Below are 22539 nucleotides of genomic sequence, written 5' to 3' on the forward strand. Positions count from 1 at the left end.
TATATATATATATATATATATATATATATGTGTATATATATATATATGTATATATGTATATGTGTGTGTGTGTGTATGTGTGAAAAGCTTATTTAAAAAGTCTTCAGTTAATCCAAAATGATGCTGCCAGAGTCTTAACTGGAGTTAGTAGGAGATATATCTATCCAGTATTGGCTTTTCTCCATTGGCTCCCTGTCAAGTCCAAAATTTAATTTAAAATCTTACTTCTAATCTATAAACTCTTTGAAATGTTGACTGAGAACTAACCAGAGGTGCACTCATATGTAGATAATTGTCTATTTTGTTATGGCATCATATCTTTATTATAATTTCATGTTGTATTATGTACAGTAGGTGATGTTTGTATTATTCTCTACTCTTTGTGCGGGCTGTTTCTTGTTCTTGCCATAGGACAACGAATGAAAATTAGCTGTTGTGCTAACTCTAGCATATTTACATTGATGCTAACTGCTGACATGTTGTATTGTCCTAATTTAAATAAATAAATTAAATTAATGCCCTTAACAACCTAGCTCCATCTTATGTTGGAGATCTTATTGTTCCATATTTTCTTAATGGAGCACTTAGCTCTCACACTGAAGGCTTACTCATGGTTCTTAAGAGTTTCTAAAAGCAGAATGGGAGGAAGTTATCAGGCTCCTCTCTTGTGGAACTAACTTCCAGTTTCTGTCCATGAGACTGACAGATTGTCTGGTTTTAAGACTAGTCTTAAGACTTTCCTTTTTTACAAATCCTATAGTTAGGGTTGGCTTGTTATGCTACCATAGGCTTAGACTACTGGAGGACAAATTGACCTAATTTCTTAAAATGAATTGTTAAAATTGAATAGTTTTCATTTGATACTATTTCTATCATGTGATTCTTAACCTGCCATTATGTATCTGTTCCTCCTTCCTGTTCCTACCAAACCCAGCTGGTTAAAGCAGATGTTGCATGTCCCGAGCCTGGTTCTAATAAAGGTTTCTTCCTCATGAGGGAGTTTTACCTTACCACTGTCACCTTTGTGCTTGCTCAAGATGAGAGTTCTGCAATGGAGTTAAACTTAAACGGTCTGCTCCTCAGATAAATAGTGTTGAATTATTATTTTTATATATGAATGTTTCTGTTCAGTGCCCTGACATGACTTCTGCTGTGACTTGGTGCTATATAAACTGAATTGAATTGAAAAAAAACAGGATAATTGAAAAACAAATATTATAAATATGCAGACGTATTACATTTTGCAAGCATGCTGTCACCTCTCTGCCTCATGTGAGCTGCAATTGAATTCTTAGAGAAAAATTACAATAAACTGATACCAGACAGAAGCATCAATGATGATGATCATCTTCATCAACAATTTCTTTCTACCTATTGACTACAGTTCTAGTAATTTAGTAAAAATATTTGAATATTCAACTGTGAATCCATTTTGTCCAAACCCCTTCTAAATCTAATGTAGGGTGGGGGTTTTCTTAACATGAATACAATATTTTTATACACAGCTTTTGCAGTGTTCTGAAGTAATGTATGCCATCTATGTTTTAGATAAACACTGATTTTTTTAAAATGGTATGGTCTTTACATTTGTTCTTCACAGGCAACTGGGGGAATGCTAAACATAAGTGGGAAGACACAGAGGTTCGTGCGGTTGAAAAACACATGATGAATTTCGTCCACACATGCAAGGTACCTCAGAAAATACACTTCCTTCAGTGCATCAAGCAGAGCCAAATGTACTTGAGGACAGAAACTGGACTGGGTAAAAAATTGTCAGAAACCGGATCACTGCCTTGAAGAGACTGGCTTGTGCCAAAGAATTATTATAGTTTGTGATTTTCAGCCTAGTTTAGACATTTTGACATGTTGTATTAAATTTAATCAAGTAAGTAGATTTTTTTAATGATAGCACTTTTTCCTCCTCTTTCTTCTCTGCTGCTTTTCTTGATGTAATATTTGAGGTTTGAGCAGAAAAGGGATCATCTGAACATTTTTTGAAGTGATAATGTGTCAAAATAGTTTTCAATAGTTGGTATCTTATTTGCTGAAACATCAGTCATGGATCACAGAGTATGGAGAAAGACTTATGTCTTCATCTGGATTAGGCTACTGGGTAGCCAAATGAGTACCAGTTTTTCTTTTTTCTTTTTCAGACTTGCAAAACTACTTCCTCAAAAATAACACACAGATGTGAAAGAATTTGCATTAGTTAATTAAATTCAATGCACTTTTGCATGACAGTTTTTCAGTTTGTATGCTGAGCATAAACTTTTATTTGCCTGTAATGATGAAGTGGCAAATGTATCAATCTGACTGATAAGTACGTTTAGTCAGTCCAAAAGTTTGCTCATCTTCTGGTAGAATAATACATTCAGCAGCCTTCGCATCAGTAGTATATGCATGGTCTATCTATGCTCTGCACACAAACATAGGCATAGTAATATGGACATCAACTGAGAATAAAGTGACAAACTTTATTAACAAAAAATGGTGCCATCCAAAAGTTTAAGGGTTTAATATTAAGTAATGTAGCATTCTTTGACACAAGTGTGTTGTTTTTGAGAAAGTTGTTTTATAGAATAAAAAAACACCTTGTTTGTTAACCATTTGCCTAGCCTTGACAAAGACATCTATTTTCTACATACTTTGTGCTCTATGATGGATGTCACAGCTGACAAGGTACTAACTATTCATAACAATTTCACTGAAAATTACCTCAAAAGTTATTAGACTATCTTTTTATTTGTTGGTAAAGACACTTGCGTCAATGCAGAACCCTATGCACTTAAGGACTGAAACTAGACTGGTGTTAAAAAAAATGTATCAAAAATTGAATGTGTGAATTGAATTGTGTGCCAAATAATGATTGTAGTTTTTGTTTTGATGTAATACTTGAAATGAATATGTTGAATACAAAACACTTTTTAGCCAGTGAAAGTGTATTTTTGTTGCTCAAAGCCTGTCCTGATGACTCATGCTCTTTTCCAATGTTTATTTGAACTGCAGAGCATTTCAACAGTGTTCTGAAATTTAGTAAAAAGTTACTAAGCATTTTATTGTTGGAATTATTTTTCTTTTGCTTGTATTTCTTGGGCTGACATTAAGTCTCAAATTACACATGATTTAATACTAAACAAATCTGAAATAAGACTATAAATTTGTTAAACATTTTGAAAAAATATTTTGATATATAAAACATAGTGATTTAACCAATCATCTGTAGCCTGAAGCAGGTCCATAAAATCCAATAGGCTGGTCACTAGTTAAAAAAATTAAACTACAAAAAATTAGGAAGAATTTATATATATAAAAAATGAAAATACATTTATTTATGATTTTTATTTATTGAAAAAAAAATATTTCAAGAGGGTGATATAGAAGAATACTTTTTTGGGAAAACATCTTGTAAACATATTCAATAAATAAATATTCAATTAAAAAATCATATGCAAGTGCTGTGCTTGAGCAGAAGTAAAATGTAAAACATCAATGTCAGAGGCCCAACTATGTCAGTATGTTGTGTGAACTAAAACAGAGTTGATCACACATTAACAGAAGTGGCTCAGAATTGGTTCAAACAGTGGTCTTTGAGTTTGTGCAGATTATCTAACTTCAGACTGGATAACAGATCTATGAACCAAATTAAAGTAAAATAAAAACTACTTTTGGCACAAAGCTAAACAATAGAGTTCTTAAAGATAAAAGGAAATTTTAATCTTGATGATCTAGAGTACTTTCTGTATGTCTTCACATTTGCATTGCTGCTTGTACAGTATATTGTGCAACATTTCTTTTAGGGTTGTATTAGGCAAGGTTTCCCCAATTCAAAAGTCGAGAACAACTGGCCAGGTCAATATAAACTAATACAAGGTTGCATATTTGTAGTACACTGTTTTGTTCATATTACATATGTTTTGAAATAGCTGTAGATAAAACAATGACTAGTCCCCAAAGGGATTTAAGGTACCCAAAGGTGACTTTAATCAGTTTGTGTATCTGTGTAAAACTGTATAAAACTTTCTTAGATGAAGAACTTTACTAATTGGCTTTTCTATGTATGTGAATGTTCCTGTAAATCATCCTGAGACAACTTTGTTGTGATTTGGTGCTATATAAATTAACTGAATTGAACTGAATTGAATTAAAGTCCCCAAAGGGATATAAGGTACCCAAAGGTGACTTTAATCAGTTTGTGTATCTGTGTAAAACTCAAGTCCCCAAAGTGGACTTAAAAATTCCCTGGTCCCCAATGTGAAGGCAAAAAATAATTTTATCAAAAAAGGATTTAAACAAAATTTTCAGGTGACATTTGTTTTCTGTAAATTTAGAGTAAAAAAAATCACATAGCAGTTTGTCCCTAACCCATTCAGAAAGGGGTGTCCCCTAAGGTAGGTAGTTAAAATATGCGCCCCCAATTTGGACATAAGCAAACCATGGTGTGTGTGTGTGTGTGTGTGTGGCTGTAAACAGTCATTGGAATGCCACCACCAACAATCGCCTCCACCCAGTCCTCAGCTCAATCAGTATTTACAGCACTGTCACAAAAGAGCTCTGTCTGCACTGGCACTCTGGCTGAATCTCATACAGCGCCTAAAAGCTGAAACAACCATAAAAGTTCAACAGAATCACCCGTTACACCAAGTGAATGACTCACTCAGTCACAACTACCGTAAAAAATAAATCCAGCCTGACTTTTAGACTCTAACACACTGAGTAAGATGAGTACAAACACACTTTGTACACGAGGACAGACTCACAAGTTATTACTCGGTACATGTACCGTGGCAACAAGGATGTGCAGGAATGAAAATGAAGTGAATGGTAAATGTTTTGCCTTTTGTAAAGAGACAAAATTTCCCTTTTCAGTTGGCCGTGCTCCAGTCCCAGTGTGCTGCTGCAGGTGTGCATGGCATTTGCATGCATTCATTATAGGGAAAAACCTTGTTTGCTTCTCAAATGGAGAGTCAACGTGCCGAGGTAAAATACTCCCCCACAGATACCACTTATGGAAGAAACGCTTTCAACTAACGCAGTTGTTACCGGCCGCCATGCGTGGCAGGGGATTGCATAATTGTGTCTGTGTTTATGTGTTTGTTAGTAAAATACAGCATCTCATGAACCACTGGAAGGATTTTTATGAAACGCTCACAAAGTAATCATTAGACGTACATCTAGAAATGATTTGTTTTTGAAGTCAACCTGATTCAAAATGGCCACCACAGCTAACTTAACAAACACAAAATTAGCCATAACTCTGTCAATATTTTACAGACACTGAGCTAAACGGCTTGGCAGTAGCTGAGAGAGATCCTCAACACTAACACCGATACGTTAACAGATTTGGCAAGATCTTTATCACTTGTTTACAACTTTGTCTTTAACTACTAAAGTCAAACATGTCTGTCTGCTAGCAAAATATCCCATAAACCACTGGATGGCTTTCACTGAAACGTTCACAAATTAATCATTGGACATACCTCTGCAACTGATTAATGTCTAAACTCAACCAAGACTGAAACACAGCCAGTTGACCTTACAAAACACTATAATTCAGTCCGTTTTAGAGAAATTGAGCTCAAATAAGGCATGGTAGTAGCTGAGAGTCATCCCTGACACACACTCAGAGAGCTAACAGATTGTGTAATAGTGTGAAAACATCCTTTTTAAGCTTTGACTAAAAACAGCTTGAACTAATTTCTCACCATAAAACGACTACTGTTTAAAACTGACATGAAAGGTGGGGAGACATGCATTTTTCAAGGAGTGAAACAGGCCTTCACTATAATACAGTTTGATTTTTAACATGTTGAAAGTGACACTAACTAGAGCCTGGAGACACGACACTGACTTTCCGACCATAATTTAAACACTGTGAAAATACAGTGACGGCAGCTCTTCCACTAGCGACGACAACAAGCGACCATGTTGTGTTGATCGTCTGTGCCGCCTGTCATTAAGTTACGGTTCAAAAGTCAAAAAATGTGCAGCAAGTCTCAGACAACCTTGAAAGTGGAGCTTCCAGACATACAAAACACATCTTGATACGTCCAAAACAAACTTTCCAACCAACCAAGCCTTAATTACACTCCTAATATTTTTAAAAATCTGAAAAATTCTGCTCAATTCAAACTTGCCCAACACATTCAAATAGAAATATTGGTGAAATTGTTAAAAACTCTATTTTTGTACTTTTGTGTGGAGAGTTTCAGAGAAATGATGACGAGCAGCTTACACCTGTCTATTGTCACTTTGTGCCTGACAAACCCAAACAGCAACAGAAGCATTTTTTCTGTTATATGACTGTGCGCTGAAGAGAGTGAAAGGGAAAAAGGAGTTGCGGTCATAAAAAACTGTGGACCAGGAAGTACGAAAGATTAGTGAGATTGAACTTCGGAAAGCTTTGAAGAGGACGAAGAAGGGAAAGGCAGTAGGACCTGGTGACATACCAGTGGAGGTTTGGAAATGTCTTGGCGAGATGGCAGTGAGGATTTTAACTCAAGGGTGGCTGTGGCTGAGTGGTTAGAGCAGTCGTCCTCCAATGTAAGAGTTGGGGGTTCGAACCCCACAGCAGTCACATGCCCAAGTGTCCCTGGGCAAGACACTGAACCCCTCATTGCCTCCGATGTGTGTCCCATCGGTGTATGAATGTGATAAATCACTATCTCTTTAGAATAATTTGTTCTATTAGCTTTGTAGAGATCTAGTAGAGTGTATGAATGGGTAAATGAGGACACAGATTGTAGTGTAAAGTGCTTTGAGTATCTCAATAAGATAGAAAGGCGCTATATAAGTACAGTCCATTTACCATTCAATAACTCAATGGCATTTTAGGAGAGAAACTGCCTGATGAATGGGGAAGTGTGCTGGTGCCCCCTGTATTTTAGAACAAGGGTGATGTACAGAGCTGCAGTAACTAGAGGGGAATTAAGTCAATGAAGATCTGGGAGAGAGTTGTGGAAGCTAGACTTAGACAAGAAGTGACTATTTGTGAGCAGCAAAATGGTTTTGTGCCAAGAAAGAGCACCAGATGCCACCTTTGCTTTGAAGACAGTGGTGAGAACTACAGAGAACTACATGTAGCAAAAGCTAAAAGGTGCAAAATGCTAGCTAGAAGCCAAAGGTATCCAAACTACAGTACACCGATTCTTGTTACTTTTTGAACTGTTCGAACATGAAGTACATGTATGGCTGGATATGTCCGCTGATCAGTTGTTGAATGTTCCTTGATGACATCACTCTGAAGTGTTTCACAGTTAGATTTTATTGAGGCAATAAAGTTTTCTCACCCTTTGTGCCTCCTCTGTTTCAGTTTCTGACAGTTTCTATTCTCCATCAAACTAAAGCCTAAAGCTATCTAGCGGTACATTAGGCTACAATGCTCCAGTCTGCACATCCATCCACATCTTAACCTCCTCACAATCCTTCATGCTTCACCATTCAGTGTATACACACTAAATCTTCTTTCTAACACACATTCTGTAGTTTGCTGTAGATGATATCTGAGAATTAAACTATTGGATTAAGATTCTTGTATTACTGACCAATAATAAAAAGCAAGAAATCTGCTCTTCAGTAATATAGATTGTCAAGGACTAAATGTACTGTACGTATTACATTACATCTTTGTTGATAAAGATTTGAATGAATAACCTTATTTCAGTGGTAACTTACAGTCTGAGGTGGCGCAAAGTGACAGATCCTGGCGAGTGTGTAGATTTGTAAGTAACCTATGGTGGCCTTGGTTACCATAGGTTAACCTTTGCCCCCCAAATCATTTGAAGAAACTAAACTTTTAAGCGGGCAGCACGGTGGCGCAACTGGTAGAGCTGCTGCCTCTCAGCAAGCAGGTCCCTGGTTCAAACCCCGGTCCAGGGGCCTTTCTGGGTGGAGTTTGCATGTTCTCTCCGTGCATGCGTCGGTTTTCTCCGGGTGCTCCGGTTTCCTCCCACAGACCAAAAACATGCATGTTAGGCTGATTGGTAACTCTAAATTGTCCCTAGGTGTGAGTGACAGAGTGAATGGTTGTTTGTCTCTATGTGGCCCTGTGATGGACTTGCGACCCGTCCAGGGTGTACCCCGCCCCTCGAACAGTGATTGCTGGACATGGGCACCAGCGACCCCCGTGACCCAAAATGGAATAAGTGGGTAAAGATAATGGATGGATGGATGGAAACTTTTAAGCGACATGAAAAGTTGAAATCATTTTTCCCTGAAATGACTGGAGTGGCCAGTTTACATGTACATATGGCGATGGCCATCTTGGATGTTGGCATGGCAACCCAATTTTTAACATCCCCTACATGGAGTCAGACACCAAAATGGAAGTCGGCACTTGCTTATTTTTCAAGTTATCCAGCTCACAAGGTGAACCGAACGGACGGTACTTCCAATGGCTCCATGACGGGCGGACAATAATACAATGAAAATGTTGAGTCAGACCCAGTATTTACGCGCTGTAATTTAACAAAGTAAAATCATCAAAGTACAACAGATCAGAATGAAATACAAAATAAATGTAAAAGTAAAGGTTGTGATCATGCTTCTGTGAATCAAGTGTATTGAGCGTAAAACCACTAAAGATTTCATGAACATTCGTGCACACGAGTGCATCAAGCCATCTTCTTCCAGCTGACTTTACCAAAGGCAGGTCGATGAAAGGTAATGCACTGAAATTCTCCCGCACACTGACAGCATACTTCTGAACTCTGCCCACTCTGACTCTGCAGAAAGCTCCCATCCTGTAGGCTCCTTCCGTGTTTCTGTAAATGTCACCTACTGTCGCTGGAATACAGTCACTCAGTGCAGCCTGAACAAAAAGAGGCTCTGTGCTTACAAAGTTTCATCTGCATGTGCGCTGTAAATACAAGCAGATCTGCAAGGGGCAGTTCTCACGAGATCTAAATGACAAACAGCACGTGACACAAACTATACTAACCACATTTTGTTATATCAACTGTATAAGACCAAATGAAATGTTCAAGCTGCTGTCATCGTCTTTTTACAATCACCGTGGTAACCACACACTTGTCTCTCACTCAGTGACATCAATGTAAGCGACAGAGGGAAGCAAAGTGAAAAGCAAGCCTGGAGCATGCGGTCACTGTGCACAAAGTACAAGTCGCAGCTTAAAAAATCTTGAATCATGAGCGGCGGAAAACTTTTGATAGTAAAACATGCCAAGTTTGATGCTTGTATTTTATGTATGATGTTAAAAAGACACTCACTTACAGCTTTGAAGATATTTGAGGTAAACGATAACTAAAGTCTGTGGGAGTCTGAGGGAATTCAAGAGCATACCAAGAGTCGAGACGTTTTCTTGTATAATTTGTACATTTCCAAATTGTGGGAGTGAGAAGAGCAAAAGATTAGAACGTTTTGTTATAAATGTAGTGCCATCACCAACTCAACTGAACATCCAATGGAAAATACCGCAAACATAATCACAGTGACTGTGCAAAAACGTAAAAGGAACCAAAACACCAGTTCAGTCTTGCAAACTCAAACTTTCTGTGACCCTTTGAAATTATCGGCGATACTGCCACAGTGGGAGCTCTAAAGAAGGCCGGGTGTTCTCACCTGATTCAGCCAAAATCCCACTGTTGTCTATTTTCCAAAGTTTGGGGCAAATGTTCACAAAGTACGACATACCACTACCCAAAATCATAGCACACCGTCTGAGCCGACTGTCTTGATGCATAATTTGCGCCCCCCCCCCCCCCCCTTCAAAGCCATAACAAAAATTGTGATGGAAATGAAACTAAACTGTAAGGTGCTTCAGCTCTTTGGCACCCCTAAAGCAAGATGTCTATAAAATCCAGTTCTTCATGTTGAATGCTATATACTGGATGCTTTGTTGCAGTAGTTACAAATATGGTGAAATTTCACCTGCAAAATTAACACAATGTGTGTCTAGGTCAATCCAAGACCTCAGCTGGTCTAAAACCATTGGTGTGCTGCAGCTGCTTGTCTAAAGGGGGGGGGGGGGGGGGACAATCATTCCTCTCCACTCTGTAAGAAACTTTAGTCTAAAGCCAGTTATTCTAAGAGCTGCACAAACGGGAAATAAACATTTAACAAGTCAGATCCAAGCTTGCCCCCTCCTACATAAAAGTCCCAGCACTGGCATCAGTAGTGTAGTCAAATATGTGATACGTGGGTATTCGGAGTATACCTACTAGAAAAGCTTGGGAATTTCAGTATACCCACGTAAAAGTGTCCAGTGACACATGTTCACGTCACGTATCACTGACAATGAAACATGACATGGGCTCGTGTCACCGTCAACACATTTGGAACATTTTATAAACACACTGAGTCGGTTCAACCTATTTTTTTTGTATAATTAATACTTCTGTACTTATTACTTAATACTGGAACCTGTTTTGCTGTGATACTGTTTTACAAATTCTACAAGTTTTTAATACAAAGCCAACTGTTGTACAAAGTTTTTCTTCATTTATTCAAATAAAAGCATCAGAGAAACTTCGAAATGTTCAATATGAGTACAAATAACACTAAAAAAAATAGGGGTGCACCGATTTCCTTAATTTTGGGAGATTGGAAATCGGCCGATACTTACACGAGAAACCGATTTTTTTTGTAGTTTTAACAACAATTGTCTAAACTTCATTTATATTTCAGAGCACTACCTCATGGACAGTTAAAACAAGTTTGTATTGTTCTAGGATATTGTTCTAGGATATGATTGTCAATACAACAAGACTGGAAAATTGAAGGTGCATTGTGACCTTACAACGCCTGACAGTGTCGCTTAGAAAACTAAATCTGTATCGGCAGATCGTGCTTTTTAGAGATCGTGATCGGCAAGAAAACTGCACCCCTGAAAATCAAAAAGAATTAACGATTGCATTGTGAACTAACCGGTGTGCTTTTCTTTCTAAGCACAGTATACCCAGTACAAAAGTGTAGACTACACCACTGGGTCCCACAGACCAGCATCTTAAGTCTAATGTTTTTCTGCATACCTTTCCTACTTGCAGCTTACTTTTTCATTCGTCACTTCAGGAAGCAATGTGACGAACCACAGCTGAGAGAGAGAAGTCCTGCCTCAGACTTCCTTTGTTCTGTTTTCTAACAAAGTTACCAAAACTCAAGAAAAGGGTCCAGCGTCCAAACTCCCAAAGACAGTGGTCCAAGCCCCTAAAGTGAAGGGATGACAGCCGTTTGGTGAGTTCAGCAAGAAAGTTCAGCTGAGCCCTCCTGCAGTGGATGAATCCAGCTGAAGAGCTGCAGTAAACAAGCCCTGCATTGTGTTGGTCTCTTACCGAGGTGGATCCAGAGGACGATGCTATGTACACTTTGATCACCATGTTAGATGCTGCCACGAAAAACAAGACGCGCTGTGCTGTGCAGGAGGGTGGAGCAGCTGTGGAGCCGAAAGGTGGAGGAAACACGAACTGCACAATGACAACAGCTAACTCGGAGGCGGGGGAGCTGCACGTCTGCTCTTGGCATCGCAGAACTTCTCTCTGCAGAACGCTTGTTCTCAGCAGCGGATGCAGCTTCCACATTCCGCCTCCTCCGCCCCGCCCCTTCTCCTCTCTCTCCGCTCAACACGCACGCGCGCGCGCGCGCCGAGGGCTGTCAAGATGGCAACGCACCGAGGTTATATTGTCTGAATATTTCAGCATCGACCTCTTTTGTCTGGGAGCCAGACTGTGCCCATTGTTGTGGAGCAGCAGAGAGTAAACGCTGCAGTCACTCTGTGTGAGTGGATTAAAAAGTAATGTGCTGTGATTTTTTTATTCTTCTTCTTCTTTATAGCCATTCTTTGTGTAACAGCAAAGCCACTTCTCATTAGACAGGCTCTGTGGCCCCCTGCAGGCCTCTGCTGCAGAAGGACATACTTTTTTTTTTTTTTAATACCGAAACGAATTAAAAAAAAAAAAAACGATTGACAAAAAAAAAAAGTGTCCTAGAGGAGTGGGCGCCATATTGTTGCTGATTTATTGTGATAGTTCTGCGCTGATCTAGAGGGGGATGCACGGCTTTTGTACGCCGGGGCTCGGCAGCCCGTCGCCGGGGCTTGAGTAAAGCGAGCCTCCAGGCTCAACCGTGCGGCCTCCGCCCTCACTGTGCGCCTCTCCATTCTGTAGGCTTCCTCCCATCTCTTGCCTGCAAGAAGAAGCCATTCGAGCCCAGAACATCACCGGCTCCAAAATTCCGAGTGTTCTGCGGGGCCGAATGGCGTCACCTGATTGGCCCGAGCGCCCATCAATCATCGTTTAGCCGCACCCCTCCCCCCATTCAACCACTCTCCTCTCTGTTCCAGTGTGTTTACTACACTGCCGAGCATAAGGGGAGACACTCGTCTTCACATGCACTGATCCCACTGAGGAAAACAGCTTTTAGTCGTATTTGTAAGAAAACCTCCAAGAGATCAACATGCCCAAAAGAAAGGTACGTAATCTCAAAGTAATACAAATATTCCGAGGCGGATATCGGCTGTTAATCCAATGCAAACGACCGGGAAGACATCCCTCTGAGACATTACTTAATTATAACGCAGCGAATACGCGTTTTTATTCGCTGGTAATTTTTGCCTGCTGTCCAGATATTATGTAAATTTTTTTTGTGTTGGAATTTTTATTTTCCTGCGCGGCCACGGTCTTAAAAAAAGGCGGCGTTTGAGCGCGAGCCGCTGTCCTTTTGAGAGCGGAGTGTCGGGCTCCATGCACTGAAGCACAAGCAGCAGCCATGCTTTGCAGCTCTTGTCCAACCTTCGTCGCGCGACCTGTCGAGAACAAACGGCTCGCTTGTCGCCGTTCGGCCGCCGACGAGGCTGCGGCGGCGCCAGAAAATGCTCCGGTGCCCCTTCTTCGCGTTTCGACCGCGAAAGCGAACATTGGCGGCAGCGTTGCGTTAAAATTATATATTTTCTGTCTTTGTTCGTGGACTCCAAACGGCTGCTGTGGCGGCGCTCGGCCGCGCGGGGGCGCTCGCGAGCCCCGCGGCAGGTTCCTCCCCCTTCTGAGAGTCTCCCGCGCCAAGCGTTCAAACCTGAGCTCCATGCTTTGAATGGGAGGAAGAAGTGTGTCGGGGAGGGACCAGCAGGGCCTGGACCCTCACAATGTGGCTCCAGAGACCCGCATGGCTGAACTCTCAGAGCCCGCCACTGAACCCAGACCTTCACCAAACATTTGCTCCCTCTCACCCAAATAATCCACCTGTGTTTGACACATGTTCTCATTTTCACCCGCGCCTCGAAAGTCTTCCCTGAAAGTCCGTAACTGATCATTGTGTGAAACGTAAACGTCATTTTTCATCACGAAGGCTGTTTATTGTTTATTTTCTTGTTTTTTTTACCTGATGTGTTTGTGTGTTTCAGGCACAGGGATCAGAAGGAGGAGAAAAGGAGGAGGTAAGAGTTGCTGACGTTTCACACATAATATATATATATATATTTTTTTTATGTTTATTACGTCCGTCCTTTGTCAAATAAAATCCTTGTGATGAAAGTCTTTGTTTATTTCAGCCCCAGAGGAGATCGGCTCGGTTATCAGCGGTAAGGAAAAGATGCGCCTGAACACCCTCCACTTAAAACTAGAAAAGTGTTTAGAAATACTCGTCGTTATCCGAGTTTTACTTTGACGTGATGAAATTAAATGACACAACTTGGATTATAACGACACTAAATGGGTAAATCCGTCAAAAGAACCTTGAATCACACTTAAAGTACATTAATATGAGTTCAAGTAGGTTTTATTGTCGTTACATCACATGAGGTGGAACGAAATTATGTCCACAGGGTCCCAGTTACAGCCACAAATATAAAAAGAAACTGAATAAAGATGAGATATAAAGTTTAAAATGCAGGTAATTATTGTTCAATATAACAATACAAAGTGAATGAGCTGGTATTTTGCATCGAAACCATCCATGTAGCTTTGAAGCAAACTTATAAAACTTTTCTACTTGCTCTGTTGTGATCGACATATTCAGGATTCTTAGGGAGTTACGTAAGCACCAACGAGTGAAGTCTTTTTACTCGACACAACGATATGGTCAAGTTTTAGGATGAAACTCGAGCTATATTCTGTTAGTGAACAGAAGTTGAACGTTTCTGTTGAACCCTCTCTCCTCAGAAACCGGCCCCTCCAAAACCAGAACCAAAAGCCAAGAAGGCGGCGAAGGTGAGCGCAGCTGAAAACGACGAGAAGTCCCCGCGTTGTCTTTGACCGGTCCGTCTCGTAAAAACTTTTTTTTTTCTATTATTGTTTATTACGAAATAGAAAGAAAAGGCTGTGAACGACAAGAAGGAGGACAAGAAGACCAAGAAGGCGAAGGAGAACGCCGAGGCAGAGGCCAACGAGGAGAACCACTCTGAGAACGGAGAGGCCAAAACCAACGAGGTGACGCTGAGCACGCGCTCGCGAGACGACGTCCGGGCGACAGAAGCGCTTCATTCGTTTCTTGTTTCTGCTCACGTCCGCAGGTGGAGGCGGCCCCCGAGGAGCCCCAGGAGGAGGCCAAGTCCGAGTAGCACCACTGCCCACACCTTCCTCCTTCAGACCCCCGCCCTCAAACCAGCTCTTTTCCTCCCCGAGTCTCTCACATGGTTTCCCTCCAAGGCGTATTGTTAACAGATGAATATTTTTATCAATGATTTTATAAGTATCCGTACAGATTTTTAGCACAAAAAGCATCGCTGGGAAAGTGGCACCTTGCAGATGTGCAGTGGTCATATCAGGTGTCTGCAAGCAAGAAAACCACACTAAAAATCTTTTTTAAACGGCATTTCATGATTGTTCAAGGTTTGTTTGGTAAAGAAAGCGTGTCCCTGCCGGATCGGCCATGTCATGAGTCGTGTATTACCGTGTTTTTAGTTGTTTTCTTTGTTTGTTCCCCTCCTTCCTCGCTTTGTCCCAGCTTCCTCCGCTGATTAGTCGATCTTCCCCCCCCCTGACAGTTCATCTTTTATTAACGGGCCATCTTAACGTGGGTGATTCTTTTTAGACCTCTAAATGTGCAGTGAGTTCCCTTTGCGTTTTCTTTTCATGGTCTGTTTCGTTTCTCCCCCCCCCCCCCTCTCCTCGTTTTCCACTGAGATCGTGTTATAAACAAAAAAAGAAGTGTGTTTTAAGTGTGTTGTCCATAAGAAAGAGGAAGACGAACATGTGAAACATTCCGGGAACAGCGATCGCCTCCGACCCGTCTCCTAGACGACCCTGCGTGGAAGAAAACAGCTTCTGCTCCATCTGGGCTGTGGTGTCAGCTTTTCTAAACGCTCACTTTTTCTTTTATCTATCTTTTTTTTTTTTTTTTTTTTTTTTTTTTTAAAGATTGAATTTGGAATCCTCTAATAAATGCAGGTGTCTGGTCCCTCTCTTATGTTCTGAAATTCTCTTAATAAAAACAAGTCCTGGGAATTTTCCTCGAATCTGCGTCTCCGGTTTGGTTCTTAAGGCAAAAAGATTCTTGCCGCGTTTTTAAAAGCGGAGCCTGAAATGCAAAACGAACGCCCTCGAGGGAGATGGTTCACATCAGACCATTAATGTGATGGAGGTCAAGTCAGCCAGGTTCAAGATTTCCTCATATAAGTCCTACTTGTTGCTGTTAAATGTTCCAGTCAGGACACAAAGGCCTTTAGAACAACCGTACGATCCTTGTTATAAATACACAAGTTCCTATTTTCTGTTTCCACTTGTATTAAACTTGATACCGTGCGTGGATGCTGTTGATTATGTCCTAAAGCTGAAGGATCACCAGCTGATTCAACATGCCAGACATGTCTGGTCCACGTCTTCTGCCTGAGCAAAGTGAAAGTATTTTTGTGCACGTGCCTCCAGCACTAACTGGGTCCTGTCACGTCATTTTAAACCATGCTCACACGTGCGGCCTTACAAAGTCATTTTCAGTGAAGAATCATGATTTGAGAGGGTTTTTTTTGCTGTTTTTTTAAACATTTAATTGTTTTTTAAGTCGTGAATCACGGTGTGAACCTTCCACGGACCCACGCTCGTTTTAATCCTTTCTTCCGCCTTCATGCGGCTTCTCTGACCTGCATTGTCATGGCGAGGCACCGGCTCCATTTTGTCGATCACTTCCGTGTAACATGCTGTGACACCTGTCTGCCACTAGATGGAGGTGTTGTCTCACCTGACTGACAGCATGGGGTTCTGTGTAAAGCAATAAAACTGCAGGCCAAACATTCATTGAAGGAACGTATATAATAACCCTCTGCATTTCATGTCAGACTTTTAAACATGTACGATCTGAACTAATGATCTGATGATGAAATACAGAGTTAGAGCTGATTTGATTAGAACCTTGTACTTTGTAAATAACGTGTTATTTTGCAAGATCTCTATCTGGAAATGTGTTAGTATGTGTTTACTCTCAGCTTAGGCATTCTTGACGTTCATCCATTCATCATCTTTACCCACTTCTTCCTTTTCAGGTCGTGGAGGTCACTGCTGTCCATATCCAGCAGTCACTGCGAGGGGTGGAGTACACCCTGGACAGGTCTCCAGTCCATCACAGAGACACATAGAGACAAACAACCATTCACTCTCACTCACATCTAGAGACAGTTTAGAGTTGCCAATCAGCCTAACATGCATGGTCTGTGTTTATTTCTGGTTATCTTAGTTTCCTGATGCATGCTCAATAATCATGCTTAATAATGATAATAATAGTCATGCTTTAGTTGGCAGCTCAGAACACCACATACAGAACACCATGGACTTTGTGGATAAGGTGAGGGATGTCATCATGGAGACTGATGAAACAATGGTCTCTTTTTATGTCACATCACCCTTTACTTCCTGTTGATGATGCAGTAGATGTGGTCAGTTTAAGATTAATACATACAACATGAGTGATCACTGGTCAATGGGTCAACATGCAGTGGAAGTTCTGCTGTTCTTCTCATCTGGTTCTGGTCCATGAACAACTGGTTGAACCTCCTTCAGTCTCACACGTCCTCACTGTGTCTCTGTGAACTGTCCTCTCTCTAAATGTGCCTGTAGAGTGACATTAGTTTATTTTCTTGTACATTTCTTTGACATTTAAACATTTTGAGCCCTGATTGAAAATGTTTGTGCAGATTAAATTTACAGCTCTCACTTTGTGTTGTTGTGATGATGATGATGATGATGGTGCTGCTGCTGACTTGAGATGATGTCATTAATAAACAGTATAAATGGCAGTAAAAGTACTTTATTAAAGCTTGTTTTACATTTTACATATTTTATAATAAATTGTTTGGTAATTTATTTTTGCACAATTAACACTTATTTTGTCATCTGTTATGATTTTAACGAGAAACAGTTTCATTTAAATTAACATTTTAATCAATGAATTACAATTTTACAATAGTTGTCAGGCTACAAGCACAATCAACTCAGTTATCAGGTACTTGGTTGCCATAAAAAAACGACAAATACAACAATTATATTCAGGTCTCTCTTGTAAATGAGTCCTCGTGGCTCAATGGGACAAACCTGTTTAAATAAAGGTTGAATTAATATCTTCTATAGAAATCAATAATTCATCCAGATGATCTAAGGTAAGCTGGAGCAGATCTGAACTGCTGCATGGAGGACAAGATGGAGCATTCTCATGCAGAGAACATCAGAAATATCTTTATAACAGGTGTTACTCTGATCTTTTTTTACGTGTGTAACATTATAAAACACTGACATGACTATATTGATCGTTGTATTGCATAGACTTTTTTTTCTAACAAATATGTGTTTGTAGTCTCGTTTCCTTCTAAAATTTAATGATAAAATCTTGTTTCACTTTAAAATTTGATGATAAATGTATCAGCCGCGTCTAAAAATGCTTTGATAAAATGCATAGTCTGTGAAATAATCAATAATTTTGTTCGTTACTTCTCAATAATTACTAAAAGACGTCAGGTAAAGTAAGAAAAGTCGATTTTTGTGTTATGTTGCGCCAGCAGCCGCTCAAACTGACTGACAGCGATGAGCTGTTTGGAACTATTGAGAGCTGCATGAACCACGTGACCGCGTATCTGCGAGTTCAAAGAGTGTCGCACCTCTCTCTTTACAGGGCTCTGGGTCTACTGTAACCTTACCCAGTTGTAGGGTCAAGAGACAAACATGCAGCATTAACACAGTATGAACAAGATTCAGAAATTGTTTCTATAAGAACAATATCAAATATTTTACATGAACGGTAAGATCGCTTCGCCTATAAGGAAATGTAAAGTTTGGTACGAACACCAGCATCCTCACCACCATTTATAGTTGCACCATTGAGAGCCTGGTGACAGGCTGCATCACAGGGTGGTACATGAACTGCACAAGTCAGAGCAGGAAAGCTCTACAGAGGGTGGTGCAAACAGCAGAGGACATCACTGGTAGCAGTCTCCACACCATCCAGGACATCTACCACAGCCGATGTCTGTGTAAAGCATGCAGCATCATTAAGGATCACACCCACCCAGCACAAGGATTCTTCTTTCTACTAACGTGTTCACCCCCAGTGGGGGCTCGTCCCACAGATTCAGGGAGAAAAACAGCTTGCATTGAGTGCTTTCCCTGGTGGCCATTAGATCCACATTAGCCCTGCCAAATCTGGACCAAATCTGAAGAGTCAGGTCCGAGTTAAGGTACCAATCCTTCTCCTGAGGTCTGCTCCTGGACATGATATCAGCCCCTCTGTTTAGCACCCCAGCAATGTAAACAGCTCTGATGGAACGGAGATGTTCGTGTGTCCAGCAGAGCAACTCTCTGGCCGCGTCCACCAGCTGAGCCAACTGAACGCCCCCTTGGTGATTTATGTAGGCTGTTGTGGTTCTGTTGTCCGTGTGTACCATCATGTGATGATCACGAAGCATCAGGGCAAAGTGTTTGATTACTTTTCACACAGTAATCAGCTCCAGCATGTGTATGTGGAAAGACGTGTGTTCCACCCACTGTCTGGGACAGACATATCCCCCCACCCTCCCCCCCAGCCTGAGAGGGATGCGTCCGTGAACATGGAAATGAATGACGTTATGCTGCCCAGGGGAACCCCTTTCAGGAGTTTCTGAGGGTAATTATTTGAAACTTGTGGCAATAGGGGTCGAGACGTTGACGATTGAACCATCTCTAAAGCCTTCTCATGTGACGTAAACCCAGCGGGACAACAACATGAGTCACTGACATCATCCCGAGCAGCGTCATGAATGTCAGTGCAATTGCCGATTTGTGGACCGTGACTAGTTGGAGCAGTGATGTCAGGGATTCCCTCCTCTGGCGCGACAAGCAGGCTGTCATGGTGACTGAGTTCAGGTCTACTCCCAGATACGTGATGAGCTGAGAGAGGATCATTGAGCATTTTCCCCAATTTGTTGTGAAATCCAGATGAGACAAATGTGACACCAGAGTGCTCATCTGGGTCTCCGCTTCCTCTCTGGACTGGGTCAGGAGAAGCAGATCGTCCAGATAAAAGAGAACCCTCATCCCTGTTGTGCGGAGCAGATACAGTGCCGTTTCCATGCACTTCGAGAACGTGCGCGGGACGAGTGAATAGCCAAAGGAGAGCCTGTTGTAATGGTACCTGACCCCCTTGAAAGAGAAGCGCAGGGATTTTCTGTCATTTCTTTATTGTTGGGATATGAAAATATGCATCTTTCAAATCCATGAGTTGAATCAGTCCCCCCCGCCTGACGTATTCGAGCACACGTTTTATTGTCAGCATATAAAACGGTCGCTCTGCAATAAATTATTGAACAGTGACAGGCCCAGAATGGGTCTCAAACCCTCTGACTTTTTCGGAACCAGGAAGTACCGGGAGTAAAAGCTGGTTTCTTCCTCCTTGGGAGTGACTTCTGAAACCATGTCTTTTATCAGACGCTCCCTCAGCTTGGTCTGTAAAACTTGGCCCTGTTCTGGGGATGTTAACCGAGTTTCCAGAACACTGCAGAACCTCGGGGGAGCACCTGCAAACTGTTGTGTGTGGCCCTTTGTGATTAAATGGCGCATCCATTTCGACATCTGACACAAATGCCTCCAAGCGGAGCTGCGCTCTGAGAGCATGAGCATGTGTTGTGCTTGGAAGAAGACAGGGATGTCTGTCACTCCCACACTGACCATCTGTGGCTGGATGAAGAGGATGTGTGGAATGAGTTGATGAGTAAAATGAGCGCCACTTAGGAGGAGGCTCGTCTTCATCTTCCTCCTGCACCGTTAGGTGAGGAGGGGGACTGACGGCTGAGAAGAGCTCCCACGCAGAACGAGTGTCCTTACTGTGGATTCATAGCTGATCTGAGTAAGGTCCGGGATGGTTCGGCATCTTAAGATACCCTGACCATCCGGCATGCCCGAGAGCTTGTCCTCAGCATTTCTTTTCACCGTCAGGTGGAGAGAGGATGCTGAAGGAGGAGGAAAAAGGTCTGCATGGGGAACGCGTGTTCTCACCATGGGTTCATAAGGTTACTGACCATGATGAATGGAGAATTGGTTAATTTTAAATGTCTGTGTAGAATTTACCTTTCTGCCTGGAGTGGAGGATGTGTGAGAAAAAGGATTGACAGGGCAGTTTTTCCTGTCAGAAAAAATAATTCTGCTCTTTGAGTGATGTTTTATTTATTTCAAAACCTTCACAACCATCATCATACACAAACCCCGCAAAGCATCATTTCTTTTGCTGCCTTTTCCGTGGCTCCTGGGACTGAACAAACCAGGAATACACCAATCGACGACCTCTGCTTGTACCGGTTTGCTGTGGGAGTTCTGGAGGATGTTCTGTGGCCGTGGTAGCAGCCGGAGACCCTGAGGATGTAGCTGCAGCTGTAGAGCGTCTCTGCTGCTGACAATGGAGTCTGTGTTCCTGCCAGTGTCCAACCGTCCAAAAGTAGTGGGGGTCCGGGGGAGGTTGGGTCATGTGTCGTCTGACCTGCTCTATGGTGTCCGAGGAGGATTGAAGCTGGTCCAGGATGGACTGAAATTGAGGGCTGAAAAGTCCGTCTGAACTAATAGGGCCCTGCAGCAACTCTTTTCTAATTTTGTCGGGGATGGACAAAAAGATTTTTAACCATATCTGCCTCTGCAGCACAGTCGACCAGGATATGATTTGAGCAGAGCAGACTGCCTGTGCAGAGCACAGGTTTGTGATGTGTCAGCTATGGTGCGGAACTCGTACAAGTCTGCAACAAAGAAGTCCGGCTGTTTAGCAGGCCATGAGATGCTAAGAGCTAGCATCGCCACGTTGCTCATCACCGCTGCTGTCTGCAAGGTGCACTGATGGAGCCTGTCAGTGAGAATCATGGTCAGTTGGTCACTGGGGGACGGAGAGATGATACGCCGCCCGACGTATTGTGCTGCTCTTACTCCGAACACAGATGACAGGCTGGGCTGCAGTGACAAAACAGCCTGGAAACCGTGGTCCATCAGCCCCTCCACCTTCGTAATTGGCGCAAAGTTGGAGACAAGTGCCTTCAGTTTCAATGATTCTGAGGAGGAACCCGCCAAAAATGATAAAACCACTGGGAAATGAGGCCAGACCTGGTCCCGGTAGCTGAGCTGCTGGGCTGCAAATCTTCCCGCCAGGAGGATGGAGGGCGGCGGCAGCGCCTGACCAGGAACGGACAAGTTGCACGCCGTCGCCTCTTTCTGGATGATGTTCGGCAGCGCGTGGACGAGCGCACAGATTGCCAGGAGGAGGATGACGGGGGAGGTCTGGATGCCTTGGGGCCCTTCCATTGACGGCAGCTCCATCTTTGTCTCTCCAAGAGGAGGGTGCAAGGCTGCTGGCCATCTCTACTTCAGAGGCGGACACATCCGTCTTGTCTTGCGTCGAGGAAGTTCAGGAACCTGTCCAGCGGGTAGGACTCTGCCAGTTCTCCTGAAAGAGAGGAGAAAAGCTCAAACCAGCACTGTTTCTCTTCCGTTAGGAGAAGTCTGCAGTAAGGGCAGGAGGCCTGCGCCATCAAGGCTTGGGGGGCATGGACGGCCCTCAGGCAGCTTTCACAGATGAGGTGCAGGTCCGACGAAAGGATGTAGCCTGAGCTGCATCCCTGGCAGAGACAAATCATTCAGCTGGAGGACATCTTGCCCTTTTTTTTTTTTTCTCAATGTGAGTTAGCTGAAGAAAAAAGGGGGCCGAGCCACGGACTTGCGAGAATTTATGCAGTCTAGGTGGGGCCCACACAGTGGGTGGGCGTGGACATTTGTGCAGTCCAGAGCTGCAGAAAAAGCTTCCCCCTGCACCTTTGTGCAGCCCATGCTACAGGATAAACATCCTGCTGCAGCTGATCAGCTGTTCTCTGTGCATGATCATCTGTTCACCCTGCAGAGCGAAGTGGGTGTAGTCAAGAGTGCTTGCAGGTGGACAAGAGCAGAGGAAGCAGAGAGCAGAAATCATGACATTCTGTGCTCTGTTAGTGTTTGGAATTTAGAAACATTATATATATTTTATATATTATATACATATAAAATAAACTACTACCACTTGTACTAATATTCCTACTTGACAATTTTTCACTTCTCCCTCCGCGATAAACGAGGGACTACTATATATGTATATACATATATATACATATATATATATAAATATATACATATA

At 42.2% G+C, this 22539-nt stretch overlaps 2 protein-coding genes across 2 annotated transcripts in view; one reads left to right on the plus strand and one right to left on the minus strand.

The window, feature by feature from the left end:
• The window catches only part of myot (myotilin), a gene marked incomplete at its 5' end in the record, with an annotated part of 91112 nt that overhangs the window by 14359 nt on the left and 54214 nt on the right, over window positions 1–22539 (minus strand).
• hmgn7 (high mobility group nucleosomal binding domain 7) lies at window positions 12259–15400 on the plus strand. Its single transcript, XM_037675404.1, has 6 exons — window positions 12259–12420; window positions 13349–13381; window positions 13496–13525; window positions 14106–14153; window positions 14253–14372; window positions 14456–15400. Exons 1-6 carry the CDS (start codon window positions 12406–12408, stop codon window positions 14501–14503), a joined length of 294 nt encoding a protein of 97 aa, XP_037531332.1. The 5' UTR covers window positions 12259–12405; the 3' UTR covers window positions 14504–15400.

Source organism: Nematolebias whitei, chromosome 4 (assembly GCF_014905685.2).
Source record: "Nematolebias whitei isolate Nwh7 chromosome 4, NemWhi1, whole genome shotgun sequence".
Lineage (NCBI taxonomy): Eukaryota > Metazoa > Chordata > Actinopteri > Cyprinodontiformes > Rivulidae > Nematolebias > Nematolebias whitei.

Bases quoted from the DNA above. Each gene is read 5' to 3' on its own strand.
- hmgn7 (XM_037675404.1), top strand. The intron at 13,382-13,495 runs GTAAGAGTTGCT...TGTTTATTTCAG, and splicing joins AAGGAGGAGAAAAGGAGGAG to CCCCAGAGGAGATCGGCTCG. The intron at 14,154-14,252 runs GTGAGCGCAGCT...ATTACGAAATAG, and splicing joins AAGCCAAGAAGGCGGCGAAG to AAAGAAAAGGCTGTGAACGA.